This window comes from Salvelinus alpinus, chromosome 1, assembly GCF_045679555.1.
Source record: "Salvelinus alpinus chromosome 1, SLU_Salpinus.1, whole genome shotgun sequence".
Classification (NCBI taxonomy): domain Eukaryota; kingdom Metazoa; phylum Chordata; class Actinopteri; order Salmoniformes; family Salmonidae; genus Salvelinus; species Salvelinus alpinus.
Genome location: NC_092086.1, coordinates 106,681,342 through 106,704,681, shown reverse-complemented (window position 1 = coordinate 106,704,681; position 23,340 = coordinate 106,681,342). Strand labels below are relative to the sequence as shown.

Here is a 23,340-nt window from a genome sequence, read left to right as displayed (position 1 = left end):
TTGAGTGACACAGTCCTGTCCTGCACATAAAGATAAATAAATAAATACACTATCTATATGGTCCTGCAGCACAAAGTGAAACAATAACAGCCAGACAGTCAGTCAGTCATTTTCTACACTTGGTGGAGGAGGATGGCTGAGGAAGAGCTCATGGAGCAGTAATGAGATACATGACTGACTGACTGTCTGGCTGTGATTGTATCACTTTAATTGGAGCATATTGTAAATGTGATGATGATGTAAAATACTGGACTGGATTCGGTACACAGAAGAGGGAAAGTAGGCTACTGTATATATAGTATTCTCCAGGACATTTGCTGTGTGTCTCGTGTGTAGAAATGATAGACAGAACACACACAAGTTTGAGGAAAAAAAGCATATTTTTATTATTTACTCTCCTGCCCTGTATAAATATCATCATAATATCATAGCTATTATGTACATTTAACAATCACATAAAAAAATACAAAACTATATATTTATGACTGAATCTCTATTCAACATAACAAAATAGACCAGGGGGGTTATTCATGGAAATGTATCACAGCTGTAAATGCAGCAGCTGTTGACTCATAACACAGTTCTGTTTAGGACAAAACAGCTAATATATTCACAGCAGCTGCAGATTTCTTTGAATATTCCTCGATAGTGTGAGGAAAAACAACATGCTTAAGTTTGATATATTGTATGTAATGAACATTATGTGGTACACTACATTTACATTTACAGAGGGAGTGATATCAATTACGTGATTGACCGCACTGAAATACATTGGCACATAAAAGTCTACAAGAGTATTAATTGGCACATTATCAAATATGAAAAACAACATTGTCAAGGTAAAAAATGAAGAACCTAATTATTCCTACTTAGACATTGTATAAAACATAATACAGTTGAAGTCAGACGTTTACATACACCTTAGCCAAATACATTTAAACTAAGTTTTTCACAATTCCTGACATTTAATCCTAGTAAAAATTCCCTGTCTTAGGTCAGTTAGGATCACCACATTATTTTAAGAATGTGAAATGTCAGAATAACAGTAGAGTGAATGATTTATTTCAGCTTTTATTTCTTTCATCCCAGTGGGTTCCCAGTGGGTCAGAAGTTTACATACACTCAATTAGTATTTGGTAGCATTGCCTTTAAATTGTTTAACTTGGGTCAAATGTTTCAGGTAGCCTTCCACAAGCTTCCCACAATAAGTTGGGTGAATTTTGGCCCATTTGTCCTGACAGAGCTGGTGTAACTGAGTCAGGTTTGTAGGCCTCCTTGCTCGCACACGCTTTTTCAGTTGTGCCCACAAATTTTCTATAGGATTGAGGTCAGGGCTTTGTGATGGCCACTCCAATACCTTGACTTTGTTGTCCATAAGCCATTTTGCCACAACTTTAGAAGTATGCTTGGGGTCATTGTCCATTTGGAAGAACCATTTGCAACCAAGCATTAACTTCCTGACTGATGTCTTGAGATGTTGCTTCAATATATCCACATAATTTTCCCTCTTCGTGATGCCATCTATTTTGTGAAGTGCACCAGTCCCTCCTGCAGCAAAGCACCCTCACAACATGATGCTTCCACCCCGTGCTTCACAGTTGGGATGGTGTTCTTCGGGCTTGCAAGCCTCCCCCTTTTTCCTCCAAACATAACAATGGTCATTATGGCCAAACAGTTCTATTTTTGTTTCATCAGACCAGAGGACATTTCTCCAAAAAGAACGATCTTTGTCCCCATGTGCAGTTGCAAACCGTAGTCTGGATTTTTTATGGCGGTTTTGGAGCAGTGGCTTCTTCCTTGCTGAGCGGCCATTCAGGTTATGTCAATATAGGACTCGTTTTACTATGGATATAGATCTTTTGTACCTGTTTCCTCCAGCATCTTCACAAGGTCCTTTGCTGTTGTTCTGGGATTGATTTGCACTTTTCACACCAAAGTACGTTCATCTCTAGGAGACAGAACGCGTCTCCTTCCTGAGCGGTATGACAGCTGCATGGTCCCATGGTGTTTATACTTGCGTACTATTGTTTGTACAGATGAACGTGGTACCTTCAGGCGTTTGGAAATTGCTCCCAAGGATGAACCAGACTTGTGGAGGTCTACAATTTTTTTCTGAGGTCTTGAATGATTTCTTTCGATTTTCCCATGATGTCAAGCCAAGAGGCACTGAGTTTGAAGGAAGGCCTTGAAATACATCCACAGGTACACCTCCAATTGACTCAAATGGTGTCAATTAGCCTATCAGAAGCTTCTAGCCATGACATCATTTTCTGGAATTTTCCAAGCTGTTTAAAGGCACAGTCAACTTAGTGTATATAAACTTCTGACCCACTGGAATTGTGATACAGTGAATTATAAGTGAAATAATCAGTTTGTAAACAATTGTTGGAAAAATGACTTGTGTCATGCACAAAGTAGATGTTCTAACCGACTTGCCAAAACTATAGTTTGTTAACAAGACATTTGTGGAGAAGGTTGAATAACGAGTTTTAATGACTCCAATTTAAGTGTATGTAAACTTACAACTTCAACTGTACATTGTTTTAGTGGCATCCATCCTGCTCCCCTTAATAAACAAAGCTAGTCATTTTCTGAAGGGAGAGAGACCATAGTGACTCGTTAAAGGTATCGCTATGCACTGTAGTGGGACTAGGACGGGTAACTTTTGTTCAACAAAAAACTAGACAAAGCCATTTAGGTAAGCTTTGAGTCAACAAAACCAGAGTCTTTCTCTCACTAGGGTACATACATTGGTGAGCAACAAGTTCTCCATAAAATAAACTGGAACACACTAAACACGCTAGCCAACATTTCACAATGTAGGAAGACGGGGTAAATCCAAATCTTGCCCACAATAAGCAGATGTGTACAGCTCAGATAGAGAATGCATTGCAGGAGTTTACAGAACAAGAACATCAATGTGGGTAATATTGCACCTCAAATAAATAATACATTTTCTCTTTGGATAAAATGCAAGAGACATTAGGTATACAGTAAGACAGACGGACACTGTTAATGTATAAATAATAAACAAAATATATAAATACATACAAGTAAACAACACCTACAAGATTTCAAATATACGATTGCTTAGTTCAGCCAGGGTTTCTCAAACTCGGTCCTGAGGACCCAAAGGGCTGCATGTTTTGGTTTTTGCCCAAACAATACATAGTCAATTAAAATGATCAACTCTTGATGATTAGTTGATTATTTGAATCAGCTGTGTAGTACTAGGGCAAAAACCAAAACGTGCAACCCTTGGGGTCCCGAGGACCGAGTTTGGGAAACCCTGGCTTATTTCTCTTCCATGGACAATAAATAAGCATACACTTTATATACAATATGAACAGTATTCTGTGGCTGAACTGAAACACTATTCAGCTATTGAGTTTTTATCATCCAGGCTGTATTCGAGGACATTTTGATTAAGAAAATCCTAGTTTTCCTGCTCTTAATCCTTCCCCTCTTCCTCAAGCTTCCCTGTCTGATGACGGATATATGGAAGAACAAATTGTCTACTAGCAGTTGCATCATTGACCCTAACAACAGCACAGAATCTCACTGCAACATTAAGCATCATTGACCCTAACAACAGCACAGAATCTCACTGCAACATTAAGCATCATTGACCCTAACAACAGCACAGAATCTCACTGCAACATTAAGCATCATTGACCCTAACAACAGCACAGAATCTCACTGCGACATTAAGCATCATTGACCCTAACAACAGCACAGAATCTCACTGCACCATTAAGCATCATTGACCCTAACAACAGCACAGAATCTCACTGCAACATTAAGCATCATTGACCCTAACAACAGCACAGAATCTCACAGCAAAATTAAGCATAATTTTTTATTTCTTTTATTTAATTTTACTAGGCAAGTCAGTTAAGAACAAATTCTTATTTTCAATGACGGCCTAGGAACAGTGGGTTAACTGCCTTGTTCAGGGGCAGAACGACAGATTTTTATCTTGTCAGCTCGGGGATTCGATCTTGCAACCTTTCAGTTACTAGTCCAACGCTCTAACCATTACTAACGCTCTAACTAACTACTAGTCCAATGCTCTAACCACCGCCCCATTGACCCTAACAACAGCACAGAATCACACTGCAACAGTAAGCTTATTTTCCTTGACTTGATTCACTGACAGTCTGCTTCTCTTCTTCCATGGACCAGAGTATGGGACATAAAGAAAAGTGATTGTGGTTTTGAGAGAGGCTGGAGGCTGAGAGGGGGGGCTGGGCTGGGCAGTGGGGTGATGGTTTAAACCTGGTTTAAACCTGAAAACAGAGAGAACAGAACAGGGCTCATATACGCATCTTTATAACACAATACAACTTAATTTGATGCACAAGACAGGGGTCCAGGACCAATTTCTACAAAGGACCACCCTGTTGGAGTGTATTTGCCCTCAGAAAAGATTTATCTCCAAAACAAACAGCCACAGGCAGATGTAGAAAACCCCATCCAAAAAGTAACCCATCCAAAACCCAGTCCTCATAATCCACATGCTGAAATAATTTAATTACAGCAACATTACTGTTTACAGGAGAAAAACGAGGCATTGTTGTAATTAGAGGGAGGATAAGCTGAGAGACACATGATCTATGTTATGAGTGAACCAAACATCATGGGAACAACAGAATAGCGGTAAACTATGAAGTGAGAGAGAGAGAGAGAGCGAGAGAGAGAGAGAGAGAGAGAGAGAGAGAGAGAGAGAGAGAGAGAGAGAGAGAGAGAGAGAGAGAGAGAGAGAGAGAGAGAGAGAGAGAGAGAGAGAGAGAGAGAGAGAGAGAGAGAGAGAGAGAGAGAGAGAGAGAGAGAGAGAGAGAGAGAGAGAGAGAGAGAGAGAGATGTTTTTGTGTACGTGGCTTTGACACAGAGGCAACTAAGTAAGGGATAAAAAGACGACGTTCTGTACATTACATTGGAAGCCTACATTACCTTGAAAATAATGGACAGAGGTAATGTAGGCTTGGAGTTCCAAGTTAATGTAAGCTACAGAACAGAGGCGTTTATCCCGCTTACAACCAAAGTTTTCAAAGAAAACAATATTCAGCACAAATTCTTCAGTAGTAATATTTTTTGTTATTGTTGATATTTTTATTTTATAAGCGAATTCATACTTTTTCATGTTTTCTTTGATTAGTTTGATATATATGGATGCGACCCAGTCGCTTGTTCTTTACGTTCTTATCCCTTGCTTGCTAGCTAGCCAACTAGCTACGGCTAACAGTCACAACCTCTGCAGTCAGAATAACAGAAAAGTAGCTGCATTTGCATTTGTTTTAAGCTGTTTCCTATTGACATGAATTTGGATACATCCAAATGAATGACGGTGCCTGATTTGGCCTGGCATAGCTATAAACGTTTGCCTTCTCGTCAGGACACTCAACATAGTTCATTACGAGGAGATTGCATTGCATATCAAACACTAGGCTAGAAGCTAGCTAAATAGTTTGTTGCTAGCAAACCTGCCAATATGACAACCTAATTCAAAAATATCAGTTGCTGAAAACAGCTGGCCGAAAATTCGGCTTAAGTGAAAGTTAGGATTTAACCCTCAATTATGACTTTGGGTAAAGTGACTGAGGAAAAGCCTGTTTTGGAGTTTAAGACACTTTCTCATAAGTTCTCAGTGGGTGCGTCGCTGTGCTGCACAGTGTAGGGAATAGGGTGTCATTTCACGCATCAACCGTAGACTTACAGTTGCAGGATCCTGAGTGTTTGACCTCCAGGTGACGCTGCTGAGCGCATGCGCCCTGCCTCATGGAACACTCGCTGGGATAGGTGTTGTTGTCGCTGGAGCACACACTCTCACCCGGGTGACTCTCCGGACATGGCTCGTCACACACAGAGCAGCGTCCGCGGCCACTCGCTTCATCCCACAGACACCTTTTCGCTCCCCGACACATGATGTCGCCACATGACCGGGCGTCTAGAGAGGAGACACACACAGAAAGCATCAGACAATATTATCACACTCCCACACAGACCCAGGCCAGCGCTGATCTATTTCTGATTCACACAGACACCATGATTCTGGTGATGGAGGTAGACCTAGTGTCCTGTCTGTGTGTATGAGAACAGACAGAACAGACATGTTTTGGATGCTTAGTAGGCCTACTACTCTGGTATGTTCTGACAAAGGTCTTGGCGCATCAAAACACTGAAATCTTCATTGATCTAAGTGTGATGTATCAACTTTACAAACGGCACCCCATATTGATGCTCCAGTACTTACCGATGCATTTCCCTTCGTACGCCACGCCGATGGACCTTCCCAGGATGCACGTGGCTCTCCTCAGATGACAGGCGCTGGCATAAACAACGCCGTCGTTGCCACACAGGTACTGGTCAGGTGACTTCACCTCTGGACACTGGTGATTACAGGTCACACAGTAGGCATTGTTGGTCTGGTCCACGACACATGACGCGGAGCCAGGGCAGCGAACTCCATGACACGTCTCTGTGGATGGAAAGACACACACACACATGTAGAGGCATGACTCACATGTGACACTATTCATGTCATGTGAAACATTAAAATTACACACAATTTAAACATTTCACTTCACAACTCTCAGGTTACACCAGGTAAATATTCCCCCACCTGTGATGTTCATTTTTCCTTGCTGATAGTCTATCTATACGCTTTCTTACTGCCTAAGTTTGACTTAGCCTATCTGTGATATCAGATGGCAGACTCCACCTCACACTTCTGGTCTTTTTTGGACCTGCAGACAGGGCCGGCTCCAGGCATAAGCAACATAACAGGTCTATTGAGAGTAAAAATAGTCAAATACACCAGGTGCAATTTCGAAATTTGGTTGTGGATCAGTAGTTTTTCTCTTGTTATGTCAGTCATTCAATTAGCTGACAATTAGCCATGTCAATTTTTGATTGGTAGTTAGTCTAGCCAGCTATCTAAACTTGTAGCAATCATGGCTGAGTTCCGACTGTGCCCAGGGGCCCTGACTTTCAAGGGGCCCCCATTGATTTTTTTGTCATTTTCACTCAGATATCATATTAACATGGCATAAGTCATGGCAGAATGTGTAAAGTTATAGGAATTTAGCTTTAAAGGCCCCCAATAGAGGGCAATGTCGCCACTATTTTGACATCATTCCTGTCCAATAGCAGAAATTCTTGTTTACGTTCCACCTCCGAAGAATGACGCAGGCTGATAATACATATTCACGAATTGAGGGATGGAACATTGTGGTGGTTTCAAGATGGAGTGGAGAAATAATAGCAAGCAGGGCACTGACATCCATCAGTGTACCTAGCTAGCATGCTAACCTTATATAGCTAGCTAATGTTACTAATTGCCTCATTCAGCGCGACACATCTCCTTCACATAGAGTTGATCAGGCTGTTGATTGTGGCCTGTGGAATGTTGTTCCACTCCTCTTCAATGGCTGTGCAAAGTTGCTGGATATTGGCGGGAACTGGAGCACGTTGTCGTACACGTCGAGCCAGATGATCCCAAACGTGCTCAATGGGTGACATGTCTGGTGGGTATGCAGGCAACGGAAGAAATGGGACATTTTTAGCTTCTAGGAATTGTGTACAGATCCTTGCAACATGGGGCTGTGCATTATCATGCTGAAACATGAGGTGATGGTGGCGGATGAATGGCACGACAATGGGCCTCAGGATAACATACAATTGTGTTCATTGTCCATAGCTTATGCCTGCCCATACCATAACCCCACCGCCACCATGGGGCACTCTGTTCACAATGTTGGCATTAGCAAACCGCTCGCCCACACAGTCTGCCATCTGCCCAGTACAGTTTAAACTGGGATTCATCCGTGAAGAGCACACTTCTCCAGCGTGCCAGTGGCTATCGAAGGTGAGCATTTGCCCACTGAAGTCGGATATGACGCTGAACTGCAGTCAATCCAAGACCCTGATGAGGACGACAAGCAAGCAGATGAGCTTCCCTGAGATGGTTTCTGACAGTTTCTGCAGAAATTCTTCGGTTGTGCAAACCCACAGTTTCATCTCCGGGTGGCTGGTCTCAGACGATCCCGCAGGTGAAGAAGCCAGATGTTTACACGTGGCCTGCGGTTGTGAGGCGGTTGGACGTATTGCCAAATTCTCTAAAATGACGGTGGAGGTGGCTTATGGTAGAGAAATGAACATTCAATTCTCTGGAAACCGCTTTGGTGGACATTCCTGCAGTCAGTATGCCAAATGCACACTCGCTCAAAACTTGAGACATCTATGGCATTGTGTTATGTGACAAAACTGCACACAAGGTGCACCTGTGTAATGGTCATGCTGTTTAATCAGCTTCTTGATATGTCACACCTGTCAGGTGGATGGATTATCTTGGCAAAGGAGAAATGCTCGCTAACAGGGATGTAAACAAATGTGTGAAATTTTTGGGGGAGAAATAAGCTTTTCATGCATATGGAACATTTCGGGGATCTTTTATTTCAGCTCATGAAACATTGGACCAACACTTTACACGTTGCGTTTATATATTTTTTCAGTATAGATAAACAAGTTTGTGGAATCTGCACCAATCAAAGCAGTGGAATGTGGTCAAAACCATTCATCTTCGGGGGTGCGGGGTTCCAAAATGCAGTCATATCACACGCAATTTTACAATTTATAAAATGGTCATATATATTTTTTTAATACAGACTAGCTCAAAAATAAGTAAAACTTGACAAATTATCCAATGGGTTATGATAAAAAAGTGGAGTTGCAAAAACATAAGTGTGCACACCCTATTTTAATTTGCTCCATGGCTCAGGCAGCCAAATGTAGACTACAGCGAAAAACTGTTCGGCTCAGCCAAACATGATCTATTGTATTGCTCAGCTCAATCGCAACTCGTGAAGAGGAAGAACTTTGCAGGTGTTTCTGATTAGCCATGCTGGTGGGTGGTAACATTCAAACAAAACCCAGCCCTGAAAAGAAATGTAGACAGGAAAGTATTAGCACGTCCTATCACAGGGGAAACACACAGCATTGGTACTGAAAACATCCAAAGTTACTACTTCAACCCAAAATATATCATACTTTGACTTAATGTTTTACTTATTGATTGAAATCGTTGTGCAACATCATGGGCATCGTATTTCAGCTGAAAAAAAAGTGAATTTCCGCGCTTCTGGGCCTTTAAAACTGCTAAAATGTTCTCTCCACCCCATGGCAAAATGGTTTGAATTGCAGGAAATTAGCTGTAAAACTGCAAATTTCTTCTCTCTGCCCCATGGCAAAATTAGTAGAGTTGCATAAAATGTGTTATAACATTTCAAAAAAATCTCTCCGCACCAAGGCAAAATGTGTAGAATTGCAGGAAATTAACTTCAAAACTAAAATGCTTCTCTCCGTCGTACAGAGAGGGACCACTAAAATCTCGGTTAGGGCCTCCAAGTGGCTAGAGTGGCCTAAGTGTAGTCTACTGCCTCCAAACCATGTTACTGTAATGTCTAGTCTACTGCCTCCAGAGCACGGTACTGTAATGTCTAGTCTACTGCCTCCAAACCATGTTACTGTAATGCCTAGTCTACTGCCTCCAGACCATGGTACTGTAATGTCTAGTCTACTGCCTCCAAACCTAATGTCTAGTCTACTGCCTCCAGACCATGGTACTGTAATGTCTAGTCTACTGCCTCCAGACCATGGTACTGTAATGTCTAGTCTACTGCCTCCAGACCACGGTACTGTAATGTCTAGTCTACTGCCTCCAGACCACGGTACTGTAATGTCTAGTCTACTGCCTCCAGAACACGGTACTGTAATGTCTAGTCTACTGCCTCCAGACCATGTTACTGTAATGTCTAATCTACTGCCTCCAAACCATGTTACTGTAATGTCTAGTCTACTGCCTCCAGACCATGGTACTGTAATGTCTAGTCTACTGCCTCCAGACCATGGTACTGTAATGTCTAGTCTACTGCCTCCAGACCATGGTACTGTAATGTCTAGTCTACTGCCTCCAGACCATGGTACTGTAATGTCTAGTCTACTGCCTCCAGACCATGGTACTGTAATGTCTAGTCTACTGCCTCCAGACCATGGTACTGTAATGTCTAGTCTACTGCCTCCAGACCATGTTACTGTAATGTCTAGTCTACTGCCTCCAGACCATGGTACTGTAATGTCTAGTCTACTGCCTCCAGACCATGGTACTGTAATGTCTAGTCTACTGCCTCCAGACCACGGTACTGTAATGTCTAGTCTACTGCCTCCAGACCACGGTACTGTAATGTCTAGTCTACTGCCTCCAGACCATGGTACTGTAATGTCTAGTCTACTGCCTCCAAACCATGTTACTGTAATGTCTAGTCTACTGCCTCCAGACCACGGTACTGTAATGTCTAGTCTACTGCCTCCAGACCATGGTACTGTAATGTCTAGTCTACTGCCTCCAGACCATGGTACTGTAATGTCTAGTCTACTGCCTCCAAACCTAATGTCTAGTCTACTGCCTCCAGACCATGGTACTGTAATGTCTAGTCTACTGCCTCCAAACCATGGTACTGTAATGTCTAGTCTACTGCCTCCAAACCATGGTACTGTAATGTCTAGTCTACTGCCTCCAGACCATGGTACTGTAATGTCTAGTCTACTGCCTCCAAACCATGGTACTGTAATGTCTAGTCTACTGCCTCCAGACCATGGTACTGTAATGTCTAGTCTACTGCCTCCAGACCATGGTACTGTAATGTCTAGTCTACTGCCTCCAGACCACGGTACTGTAATGTCTAGTCTACTGCCTCCAAACCACGGTACTGTAATGTCTAGTCTACTGCCTCCAGACCATGGTACTGTAATGTCTAGTCTACTGCCTCCAGACCATGGTACTGTAATGTCTAGTCTACTGCCTCCAGACCATGGTACTGTAATGTCTAGTCTACTGCCTCCAGACCATGGTACTGTAATGTCTAGTCTACTGCCTCCAGACCATGGTACTGTAATGTCTAGTCTACTGCCTCCAGACCATGGTACTGTAATGTCTAGTCTACTGCCTCCAAACCATGGTACTGTAATGTCTAGTCTACTGCCTCCAAACCATGGTACTGTAATGTCTAGTCTACTGCCTCCAAACCATGGTACTGTAATGTCTAGTCTACTGCCTCCAGACCACGGTACTGTAATGTCTAGTCTACTGCCTCCAGACCACGGTACTGTAATGTCTAGTCTACTGCCTCCAGACCACGGTACTGTAATGTCTAGTCTACTGCCTCCAAACCATGTTACTGTAATGTCTAGTCTACTGCCTCCAGACCACGGTACTGTAATGTCTAGTCTACTGCCTCCAGACCATGGTACTGTAATGTCTAGTCTACTGCCTCCAGACCATGGTACTGTAATGTCTAGTCTACTGCCTCCAAACCTAATGTCTAGTCTACTGCCTCCAGACCATGGTACTGTAATGTCTAGTCTACTGCCTCCAAACCATGGTACTGTAATGTCTAGTCTACTGCCTCCAAACCATGGTACTGTAATGTCTAGTCTACTGCCTCCAGACCATGGTACTGTAATGTCTAGTCTACTGCCTCCAAACCATGGTACTGTAATGTCTAGTCTACTGCCTCCAGACCATGGTACTGTAATGTCTAGTCTACTGCCTCCAGACCATGGTACTGTAATGTCTAGTCTACTGCCTCCAGACCATGGTACTGTAATGTCTAGTCTACTGCCTCCAGACCACGGTACTGTAATGTCTAGTCTACTGCCTCCAGACCACGGTACTGTAATGTTTAGTCTACTGCCTCCAGACCATGGTACTGTAATGTCTAGTCTACTGCCTCCAGACCATGTTACTGTAATGTCTAGTCTACTGCCTCCAGACCACGGTACTGTAATGTCTAGTCTACTGCCTCCAGACCACGGTACTGTAATGTCTAGTCTACTGCCTCCAGACCATGGTACTGTAATGTCTAGTCTACTGCCTCCAGACCATGTTACTGTAATGTCTAGTCTACTGCCTCCAGACCATGGTACTGTAATGTCTAGTCTACTGCCTCCAGACCATGGTACTGTAATGTCTAGTCTACTGCCTCCAGACCACGGTACTGTAATGTCTAGTCTACTGCCTCCAGACCACGGTACTGTAATGTCTAGTCTACTGCCTCCAGACCATGGTACTGTAATGTCTAGTCTACTGCCTCCAAACCATGTTACTGTAATGTCTAGTCTACTGCCTCCAGACCATGGTACTGTAATGTCTAGTCTACTGCCTCCAGACCATGGTACTGTAATGTCTAGTCTACTGCCTCCAAACCTAATGTCTAGTCTACTGCCTCCAGACCATGGTACTGTAATGTCTAGTCTACTGCCTCCAAACCATGGTACTGTAATGTCTAGTCTACTGCCTCCAAACCATGGTACTGTAATGTCTAGTCTACTGCCTCCAGACCATGGTACTGTAATGTCTAGTCTACTGCCTCCAAACCATGGTACTGTAATGTCTAGTCTACTGCCTCCAGACCATGGTACTGTAATGTCTAGTCTACTGCCTCCAGACCATGGTACTGTAATGTCTAGTCTACTGCCTCCAGACCATGGTACTGTAATGTCTAGTCTACTGCCTCCAGACCACGGTACTGTAATGTCTAGTCTACTGCCTCCAGACCATGGTACTGTAATGTCTAGTCTACTGCTTCCAGACCATGGTACTGTAATGTCTAGTCTACTGCCTCCAGACCATGGTACTGTAATGTCTAGTCTACTGCCTCCAAACCATGGTACTGTAATGTCTAGTCTACTGCCTCCAGACCACGGTACTGTAATGTCTAGTCTACTGCCTCCAAACCATGGTACTGTAATGTCTAGTCTACTGCCTCCAAACCATGGTACTGTAATGTCTAGTCTACTGCCTCCAGACCACGGTACTGTAATGTCTAGTCTACTGCCTCCAAACCATGGTACTGTAATGTCTAGTCTACTGCCTCCAGACCATGGTACTGTAATGTCTAGTCTACTGCCTCCAGACCATGGTACTGTAATGTCTAGTCTACTGCCTCCAGACCATGGTACTGTAATGTCTAGTCTACTGCCTCCAGACCATGGTACTGTAATGTCTAGTCTACTGCCTCCAGACCATGGTACTGTAATGTCTAGTCTACTGCCTCCAGACCATGGTACTGTAATGTCTAGTCTACTGCCTCCAAACCATGGTACTGTAATGTCTAGTCTACTGCCTCCAAACCATGGTACTGTAATGTCTAGTCTACTGCCTCCAAACCATGGTACTGTAATGTCTAGTCTACTGCCTCCAAACCATGGTACTGTAATGTCTAGTCTACTGCCTCCAGACCATGGTACTGTAATGTCTAGTCTACTGCCTCCAGACCATGGTACTGTAATGTCTAGTCTACTGCCTTCAGACCATGGTACTGTAATGTCTAGTCTACTGCCTCCAGACCATGGTACTGTAATGTCTAGTCTACTGCCTCCAGACCACGGTACTGTAATGTCTAGTCTACTGCCTCCAGACCATGTTACTGTAATGTCTAGTCTACTGCCTTCAGACCATGGTACTGTAATGTCTTGTCTACTGCCTCCAGACCATGGTACTGTAATGTCTAGTCTACTGCCTCCAGACCATATACAGGCAGTACAGTTACCCCCTTGTGCCATACATGGGAAAACAATCGCTTAACCCAAGTCTGGAATAGTCTCACAAGTCAGATAATTATTTCAGAAATATCAGTTATATGTGATAGACTGGAAATGAAAACCAAGTCTGGCAATGGTACTCACTGACCCTTATACACATACTTTATAATCAATTGCAAAATTCATGAAACGTTCCCAAAATTCTTAGAATCAGGATGGAATAAACAGGGATGGAATCCTCCAACCGGGATATCTGGAAAACTTGGGAATTTTCGGGAACGTTTCATGAATTTTGCTACCTTAATCCTGAGGGGGACTTACTGCGGCATCGCCCGTGGTATTGGACCTCCAGGTCAGGATGGTTCCTGCAGCGGGCCCTGAGCATTGTACACTCATCCTTGTAGGATTTTCCATCCGACCCACAGATGGACCCCCTCCTTGTGACGTTGGAGCAGTCCGGAGCACACACACACCTGGGCTTGTTCCTCTTGTTCATCTTGCATCTCTTCCCAGGACCACAGTCAACGCTATCGCATGTTTCTGGGATGGATGGATGGATGGATGGATGGATGGATGGATGGATGGGTGGATGGATGGATGGATGGATGGATGGATGGATGGATGGATGGATGGATGGATGGATGGATGGATGGGTGTATTAATTGAGGAACAAATCAAGTCATCATACATAATGAATATGATATAAGGCCAAATTCTTTATCAAAACCCATTATAGCAGAAAGTAATTATAGTTCATTAACATATGACATGCCATACACATGATAACATGTTGGAATTTTTTGTAAGAAGTTCCACCAGAATAAGTTCCATCAGAATAATGTTGCACCACTTAAAGTAATGATATTGATCATCACTCACCTTTACAAGGTATGCAATTAGGCGCGCCTCCATTGAAGATCATCCATCGGAACAGCGTGCTGTTGGGCACATCTTCCTCGGTCCATGCGGTGCCCAGACGGCCACTCCGGCAGCAGTCCTCCCGGGTCATCCCGGACATGTAGAGCACTTGGCACCGGCCGTTCTTTCCCTGCTGCAACCAGCAGTTACCCGCTGGAGAGAGACGGTCCGTGTCCAATTAAAGTATCGTATGCGCACGCGTATAACGGTAGAGTATTGCCTTATTTGAGCATGCTAAATCTTAAACAACGCCAACTTTTCCCCATAGCACCCTATATCCATTTCTACTTTTTTGTTTAGAGAAAAGTTCTACAATACAGGTTATGCCAAATGTGTTCTGATTGCGTAAAGACCAATAAATCCCAATGCAGCGGGATTTCACCGGAGGACGCAAGGGTGGAGCAGCGTGTACTCACTCACTCACTCCTTGGGACCCACCAGTCCATCTGTCTCAGGCTATCAGCTCAGCTTGTAGGAGAATGACCCACTTGTAAGAGGTATAGGAAGTCACATTGACTAATCTCCGACCTAATTATGCAATAAAGCTTGTACATGTCCGTTTACCAATTGGTCATAGATTTTCTTTCAGACTAGGCCTACCCGTGCGTCATTTTATGATTGATCGCATGTTTTGATGAACTACATTAGATCCAACATATTTTGATTTAGACACAATCCCAATCATTCAAGACAAATATGAGCACACAACCCACACAACCCACACAACCCACCCTATAACCCATATTTTCTTATGAGGTATTTGGAAGATACATGTACTGATCAGCTTGGCTGATGCTTCAATGTCGCCTACAATTTGACCTTAAAAAGTTATACCATCCCTACTCAACAATATAACTGGTCACATAATCAATCACAGCATACTCACCCTGAACTTTGTAGTCGTCCATAAAGTGAGTGAACCACATGAAAAGCGCAATCACGCCTTGACGGAGCTGTGGTGTTTGTAGCATCCTAAACATGGGAACGGATGGCATAGTGGCGCGAACGACTGCAGTCCTGACGCGCAGCGGAGAAGTTGTGTCTGTGCGCACGCGATGCAAAGCTCAGTGAGTGACTGTCAAACTGTCTGACTCCGTCTCTCTTTTAAAATCTTTAAGGGTCTCTAGCTAAATATCTGAAGTGGGCGGTCTTCAAATTGGTAGGGTGGGGGATATCTTTTTTGGTATAGTTCTCCCTTCATCAGGTCCTGAACAGTAACTAGACTCTATAGAGTTTCTCAATAGTGAGTGTGCATTAAAGGATTTTAAAGAATGGTTTCGGGGCAGGAGTACTGACGACATTGGTGGGTAAAGAGATTGTCAAGAACACAATGTTGATCAGAGGGCATTCAACACACATGTTTAATTCTGATCGACGGTTGTACCTGTGTCATTAATTGTACACCTACTGAAACGACATTCATTTGCTGTTGTTTGCACAAATATTTTAGTTGCGTAAAATTTCATAACAGCTGTTTTGAGATGTCATTAAAAGTTCGTATGATGCAGTATATTCGTTATCAGAGTTATTCGCAAGAAATACAAATACAATAGGGTTAAATATATGTGAATTTCTTTCTCCAAGTGGGCTAGTACACCCACCGGCCCACGCCGGTTTTGGTTATGCGTTAATCTTTCTAAGTTCTCCATTGCTGTGGATAGATAGCCTATAAGAAATGATAATAATAGCCACAGGAATACAACCATTCCAATAATAGATTGGTGAGTAGTTTGGCCCTCGCTCTCTGGGGTCAAACATATAAATATAGGCTGTCCAATCCCGTCTACAAAGAGGCTTTTAAAGATAAACATATACATTAGCCAACGCTTAGCTGTTGAGCTGCCTTAGTGTGAATAGCTTCCCCCATATGTCGCAACGCCTTAACAGGTGGCATCTCACATGTGCCACCTCTGGACAGGTAGACTAGATTTACGTCCTCAACCATAAAGGCTCTGCTTTCAAATTGTGATATCGTGCGCCCTCCATTGGTAGACATCTAGAACTGCACCTCACCTGGTCCAGTGTCTGAGTGCTTGTGCCAAGGGTGTGCCAAGAGAGCAATGATTTTGTGATAGTTGAAATTATCGAATCGAATGACCTAACCTCTAATAATCAGTGAAATGGTTAAATTGACATTTCTAACGTTTTGCAACCGATACATAATAGTCAGAGTTTATATACAAGACCATGGTGCTTGCCTACGGAGCTGTGAGGGGAACGGCACCTCCGTACCTTCAGGCTCTGATCAGGCCCTACACCCAAACAAGGGCACTGCGTTCATCCACCTCTGGCCTGCTCGCCTCCCTACCTCTGAGGAAGTACAGTTCCCGCTCAGCCCAGTCAAAACTGTTCGCTGCTCTGGCACCCCAATGGTGGAACAAACTCCCTCACGACGCCAGGTCAGCGGAGTCAATCACCACCTTCCGGAGACACCTGAAACCCCACCTCTTTAAGGAATACCTAGGATAGGATAAAGTAATCCTTCTAACCCCCCCCCCCCTTAAAAGAGTTAGATGCACTATTGTAAAGTGGTTGTTCCACTGGATATCATAAGGTGAATGCACCAATTTGTAAGTCGCTCTGGATAAGAGCGTCTGCTAAATGACTTAAATGTAAATGTAATATAGGCTAAACCTCAAATAGCAACACAACATAGACAGAATAAAAAGTGAGCATGGCATATCAACTATGCATGATAGAGGGGAAAATGTGGTTTCAAATTTTCTTTATGGCATAATTTTGATTTGTTTGGGTCTAGCCTACATGCGTTAGGGGGACATCTAGTGGTCTGTCCGCTAGAATGATATTGGAGTGAATGTGTACGCCTCCTATTTCCTGCATACCAGTCAGCTGACTGCGAGGATGAGCGACTGGGGAGGTAAATACACATGGTCCAGGGTCTGGCAGTAATAACATAGTAGCCTACATTAATTTGATCAATTTTGCGGATACAACTTCATTCATGACTACCGAAGTAAGCGCAACAGGCTGTTTAAGAGTGTTGAGCTGTCACTGTCATGTTGGAGAGTTCTGCAAATACTGGTTTCAAATAGCCTGGCAAATGAACACTCTTAAACAGCCTATTGCGCTAATTTGAAACCAGTATTTGCAGAACTCTCCAACATGACAGTGACAGCTCAAGGTTTATCTGAATTGTTTGCGTCTCTCTGTCATGAGTGGAACTACAATTGATTAGTGTCTTGCTGTCTTTACGTTTATAATAGATGTCAGTGTTGTATTTCGCCAAAAGTGCTGAGTTGACGGGACACAAATCAGAGACGATCAGGGTCCTTTCAGAACTGATGAACCTTGAGCTGTGGGAGGACCTTGTCAACAGACACCCCAGGTAAATAAGAGACCATACAAGTTGAATTCGAAGAGCTATTTTTCGTTTAACTCATGATGTAATGTATTGTCTTTATTCCCCAGACTGTTTGCAGTGCACCATTCATTTGTTTTGGCTGTGCGTCAGGAGTATGTGACCCTTGGGGACCAGCGCAAGAGCCTGAGGGACGGTGGCGAGGTTGCTGTCATTCCACCTCTAAGGGGGGGGGGGATAAATAGGCCTCTTAATTCAGGTGAGACATGTTGCTGTCAACAATAGCCTACCAGAACTCAAACACACAATAGTTAATTACACCATCTCAGAATATCGAGGTGAATTCTGATCTCAATTTCATCTAGTGTATAGTTTATTTTTCCAGCAGAAATCTATCTATCTCCACCAATTTCAGTTTTACTTATATGACCCCCTGACTGCTTATTTTTAGCTTCCTCATCCCTCATTCCTAACACAGAGATGTCTGAGGAAGGAGGAAGGGGTCCGAGGGACCTGGTCAAGGTGACCCATGACAAGCTCTCTGTGGATGCAGTGTCAGACTCCTCACCGGCCCCTCCTGTGGTGCTATTTCCATCTTCATAGGTGAGTAGGGACTTTACACATATCTCATCTTCATATACAGTACCAGTCAAAAGTTTGGACTTCTCATTCAAGGGTTTTTCTTTATTTTTACTATTTTCTATATTGTAGAATAGTAGTGAAGACATCAAAACTATGAAATAACACATATGGAATCATGTAGTAACCAAAAAAAGGGTTCTCACGAGGACTGCTCTCACGAGGACTGCCACAGGAAAGGAAGACCCAGAGTTACCTCTGCTGCAGAGGATAAGTTCATTAGAGTTACCAGCCTCAGAAATTGCAGCCCAAATAAATGCTTCACAGAGTTCAAGTAACAGACACATCTCAACATCAACTATTCAGAGAAGACCGTGTGAATCAGGCCTTCATGGTCGAATTGTTGCAAAGAAACCACTACTAAAGGACACCAAAAAGAAGAAGAGGCTTGCTTGGGCCAAGAAACACAAGGAATGGATATTAGACTGGTGTCCTTTGGTCTGATGAGTCCAATTTCAGGGACGACAAGGAACAATTTTGAGGGGAAGAAGGTGGTGCAGTTGGAGTATGAAGCCTATGTCCCCATGGCCCAATCAGAACTCAGGAAGATCTACACAGACATCAGGGCAAGATGGCCCACTGTCAGGAACATCTGTGTCCATCATCGACTGGGGTGAGCTTCACACCACTCTCCTTGTCACATTCCTGGTAAACTAACTAACTAACTAACTATCTACCTAATAACAGTGTTGTAACTCTGAGACAGTAACTATGTTACTATGTGAGACTATGTGTGGGGAACTGTAACTTTATGAGAGACTGCTACAAGACTAAGTTTATTCTTCTGTTTTCCAGGCTGGTGCCTGTGAATGAGGCCAGTGTGATCATCGGCATCTCATCTCCTCACCGAGGGAACTCTCTGGAGGCAGTGCAGTTCTGTATAGACACCCTGAAAGCCACCCTGTCCATTCGGAAGAAGGTAAAAACACCCTGAAAGCCACCCTGTCCATTCGGAAGAAGGTAAAAACACCCTGAAAGCCACCGTGCCCATATGGAAGAAGGTAAAAACACCTGATCATGTAGTTACAGACAGATAATCTAATATATAATAATAATATAATAATATATGCCATTTAACAGATTTTTTATCCAAATGCGACTTAGTCATGCGTGCATACAGTATGGGTGGTCCTGGCAATCAAAGCAACTTTCCTGGCGTTGCAAGCACCATGATCTACCAACTGAGATACAAACACCATGATCTACCAACTGAGTTACAAACACCATGATCTACCAACTGAGTTACAAACACCATGATCTACCAACTGAGTTACAAACACCATGATCTACCAACTGAGTTACAAGCACCATGATCTACCAACTGAGATACAAACACCATGATCTACCAACTGAGATACAAACACCATGATCTACCAACTGAGATACAAACACCATGATCTACCAACTGAGTTACAAACACCATGATCTACCAACTGAGTTACAAACACCATGATCTACCAACTGAGTTACAAACACCATGATCTACCAACTGAGTTACAAACACCATGATCTACCAACTGAGTTACAAACACCATGATCTACCAACTGAGTTACAAACACCATGATCTACCAACTGAGTTACAAACACCATGATCTACCAACTGAGTTACAAGCACCATGATCTACCAACTGAGTTACAAACACCATGATCTACCAACTGAGTTACAAGCACCATGCTCTACCAACTGAGTTACAAGCACCATGATCTACCAACTGAGTTACAAACACCATGATCTACCAACTGAGTTACAAACACCATGATCTACCAACTGAGTTACAAACACCATGATCTACCAACTGAGTTACAAGCACCATGATCTACCAACTGAGTTACAAGCACCATGATCTACCAACTGAGTTACAAGCACCATGCTCTACCAACTGAGTTACAAGCACCATGCTCTACCAACTGTGTTACAAGCACCATGATCTACCAACTGAGTTACAAACACCATGATCTACCAACTGAGTTACAAACACCATGATCTACCAACTGAGTTACAAACACCATGATCTACCAACTGAGTTACAAACACCATGATCTACCAACTGAGTTACAAGCACCATGATCTACCAACTGAGTTACAAGCACCATGATCTACCAACTGAGTTACAAGCACCATGCTCTACCAACTGAGATACAAACACCATGATCTACCAACTGAAATACAGATGACCAGTTATTGTCATCACGGAAATGCTATATGTGTTAATACAATGTTGTTACAGTATTATAGTAATAATTACATTTTTACTACACAGGTATAAGAGCAACTTAATGTAAAGTGTTTACAAAATGTATGTATGGTGTACTTGGTACAATGCTCTGCATAATGATCACAAGGCATAGGTTATTCATTAAGTAAGAGTTGCGTGAAACTAATCATTGTCAAGTGACAGACACGGCTCCAGAGCCTGTCTGAAGCCTGTCTGACACAGTTTGAATATGTGCATTATGCTGAATTCATAACCAAGTGAGAAGGTGGTATTTACCACATTGGACTTGGAATAATCTAATTGAACGCCCCTCCAACTGGTAATTACTAGTGGGTAACTTCTATCATCCTGATCACAGACTTCTCCTACATGCTGACCTCTGACAGGACCTACTAAAGAAATTACCTCTATAACAGAATTCTCGGCAGTTTAATGTAACAACAAAACATTTAGTCATAAAAAGCTATCTATTAATATGTTTTTTTAACATTATAATTTGTTTAATATCATAATAGCTGTGGTTTAAGGTTGACGCAGCTTGTTGGCCATTAGCCAATCAGCGTTTCTCAATGAGTTCAAAGCACATGAATGCATCCAACTGCTATTTACGAATTCTCAACTGGTAATTACCACCTTCCACTTGGTTATGACGCAGCATTAGTTCAACGGGAAGCTAATACTGGGGGATTTTTTCTGTCTTTGATAGGAGGTGTATGAAGCTGACGAGTCCTGTTGGAAAGAGAACACGGAGTGCCAGTGGACAGGACAGAGTTGACCTCTGACCTCATCTAGGAGCTTTTCTATGACAAATATTATATCACACACAGTATCAGTAAATCTAAAGCTGTCCAAAACAATACAAAAATGAAGTCATTCACACCTTTATGTATGTAAACTTTTAATGAAATAAAATTCCCCATCAGCATATTTACAACACAAAATCAAAAGGTTCAATGAACACAATAACATTGTCATTAAAAAAATGAATGCTCGAAAATCGTAATGAAGGAAGTGGTATGTACCCTTTGAAATAACACCTGTAAAACTATCAGTGCAAAAATATATGTCATAAACATTATCTCAGAGAGTTTACTCTTTGCTACCGTCTGTATCCTACAATGAATTAGTTGCTGTTGTTTCTCTCAATCATGATACAATGACTGTACAAAATAAACAGATTAACCGGTAAGTGCTTCAAACATTGCATTTTCACCATAGCTATGTAAGGAATAAGTAAAACACTTGTTTAAGTGTTATGTTTTATCTATTGATAATAAAATATTTGAATGATACATATTTAATATAGAAACCACACAATAAATATACTTATTTTCTACACATTCAATAACTCTGCCTTTCTTTGATTAATATCACTACATTTTTACAAATAGTACAATGAATCAATTTTTACATTAATCTGATGTATATTCTAAAGACAGCATCGTCACAGTGTCTCCCAAGGCAGTTGTATGGCTGGGGTAATTATACAGCGTTGTCTCTGTAAAACAGTGACTGAGATACTCAAAGCCAGGAAGTGCCTCAGTGAAAGTAGAAAAGATTGGTTGTTGATGTTCTGTTATTATTTTGATATTCAAGTAAATTTCTCCTTGACAAATAAGGATGCCTCGGCATCAACATAATGCCAAACCCCTCCCACTGCAATGTAAAGCACCGAGAACGTCATATGCTAGCATATGATAACATGCTATGATATGATAATGTCCATAATCTCTCATGTGTAAACTATTGTCTATATCCATTTGAAAGGCTATTTACAGTGTACTACTGTGCTTTTCAACAATTGATATCAATAACATCAATTGATATGACAAATTACTCTACACAAGCTTCTTACTCAACAATAGGCCTCAACAAAGGAATACCAGTACTGAAGTATGAATTCAGCCAGCAAAAATGCACTGTAGATAAATAACTTCCCTATGGAGGATCCAAGATGGCCGACATAACGGGGTCTTCGCTTGGAAGTGTTTGGTGGTTAGAGAATCATGTTACCTCCACTAATAAAATCTGTTGTCTCTTTGGTCCCAATCAAGACACACTCTCTAACATGCTCAAACAATGTGTTTCTGTTCACTCCACAACCAAAACCATGTTAAAGTCACCACCCAAACAGCCCCTTCCACTAACAAGCCATTTGATCAATATGTATGAACAAATCACGTTTGTTCAGTTTGTGTGTGGTTGTGGTCTTTGGTCATTGTGTTCTCAGTCTGTTGGCACATTGTGGTTTCTAAGATGGGTTCTTTCCTGCGCCTGGTTCTCACGCTGCTGCGTTCTCCTGCAGACCCTCGGTCTCCGCCTGGTCTTCATCAGTGTTTTTCATCAGCTGCTGGTACTTTCTCCTGAAGAAACCAAACTGGGAGGAGAGACAGAGAGAGACAGAGCGAGAGTGAGACAGAGGGAGAGAAAGGCACACAAACAGAAGACGTGAAGGAAGAATAAGAGATGACGCAGGAGTATTTCATGTTTCACGTTTTTAATGACACATGCACAAGTGCCCGTGAAATGCCTTTCTTGCAAGCTCCAAACCTAACAATGCAGTAATCAATATCAATGTAACACTAAATATAACAAGGTAGAACAAAAACACACGCTAAGCAATAAGAACATGACAAAGTAAGAAGCTA

The 23,340-nt window shown here is 42.5% G+C and overlaps 4 protein-coding genes across 7 annotated transcripts in view; 2 read left to right on the top strand and 2 right to left on the bottom strand.

Moving 5' to 3' along the window:
* Positions 1-361: 361 nt before the first annotated feature.
* Positions 362-15,630, bottom strand: LOC139537876 (follistatin-A-like). Its single transcript, XM_071339741.1, has 6 exons — positions 15,404-15,630; positions 14,479-14,670; positions 13,921-14,139; positions 6,254-6,478; positions 5,717-5,947; positions 362-4,289 (listed from the first exon to the last, which is right to left on the bottom strand). Exons 1-6 carry the CDS (start codon positions 15,510-15,512, stop codon positions 4,273-4,275), a joined length of 993 nt encoding a protein of 330 aa, XP_071195842.1. The 5' UTR covers positions 15,513-15,630; the 3' UTR covers positions 362-4,272.
* A 1,735-nt stretch (positions 15,631-17,365) lies between these two features.
* mocs2 (molybdenum cofactor synthesis 2) lies at positions 17,366-22,035 on the top strand. Of its 4 annotated transcripts, none has more exons than XM_071339708.1 (5): positions 17,366-17,395; positions 17,742-17,863; positions 17,947-18,095; positions 18,288-18,439; positions 21,399-22,035. In XM_071339708.1, exons 2-4 carry the CDS (start codon positions 17,742-17,744, stop codon positions 18,437-18,439), a joined length of 423 nt encoding a protein of 140 aa, XP_071195809.1. In that variant the 5' UTR covers positions 17,366-17,395; the 3' UTR covers positions 21,399-22,035. The 4 variants fall into 4 exon arrangements, with proteins under 4 accessions (XP_071195809.1, XP_071195817.1, XP_071195792.1 ...); XM_071339716.1 differs by having other exon boundaries at positions 17,390-17,491; positions 18,315-18,439; XM_071339691.1 differs by having other exon boundaries at positions 17,390-17,491.
* Positions 18,889-21,881, top strand: LOC139537869 (molybdopterin synthase catalytic subunit-like). Its single transcript, XM_071339728.1, has 3 exons — positions 18,889-19,088; positions 19,271-19,394; positions 21,399-21,881. Exons 1-3 carry the CDS (start codon positions 18,889-18,891, stop codon positions 21,465-21,467), a joined length of 393 nt encoding a protein of 130 aa, XP_071195829.1. The 3' UTR covers positions 21,468-21,881.
* Positions 21,323-23,340, bottom strand: part of itga2.2 (integrin, alpha 2 (CD49B, alpha 2 subunit of VLA-2 receptor), tandem duplicate 2) — a 35,329-nt gene continuing 33,311 nt past the window's right edge. Inside the window, exon 29 of the mRNA XM_071339677.1 lies at positions 21,323-23,069. Within this exon, the coding sequence (XP_071195778.1) occupies positions 22,974-23,069 (96 nt within the window). The 3' untranslated portion in view covers positions 21,323-22,973. The remainder of the gene's footprint in view (positions 23,070-23,340) is intronic.

Bases quoted from the DNA above. Each gene is read 5' to 3' on its own strand.
- LOC139537876 (XM_071339741.1), bottom strand. From the start codon at position 15,512: ATGCCATCCGTTCCCATGTTTAGGATGCTACAAACACCACAGCTCCGT. The intron at 6,479-13,920 runs GTAAGTCCCCCT...TTCCATCCACAG, and splicing joins ATACCACGGGCGATGCCGCA to AGACGTGTCATGGAGTTCGC. The intron at 5,948-6,253 runs GTAAGTACTGGA...TCTCCTCTCTAG, and splicing joins GTACGAAGGGAAATGCATCG to ACGCCCGGTCATGTGGCGAC.
- mocs2 (XM_071339691.1), top strand. The intron at 17,864-17,946 runs GTAAATAAGAGA...TTTATTCCCCAG, and splicing joins CTTGTCAACAGACACCCCAG to ACTGTTTGCAGTGCACCATT. The intron at 18,096-18,287 runs GTGAGACATGTT...GCTTATTTTTAG, and splicing joins AAATAGGCCTCTTAATTCAG to CTTCCTCATCCCTCATTCCT.
- LOC139537869 (XM_071339728.1), top strand. From the start codon at position 18,889: ATGGATATTAGACTGGTGTCCTTTGGTCTGATGAGTCCAATTTCAGGG. The intron at 19,089-19,270 runs GTGAGCTTCACA...TCTGTTTTCCAG, and splicing joins TGTGTCCATCATCGACTGGG to GCTGGTGCCTGTGAATGAGG. The intron at 19,395-21,398 runs GTAAAAACACCC...TGTCTTTGATAG, and splicing joins CCCTGTCCATTCGGAAGAAG to GAGGTGTATGAAGCTGACGA.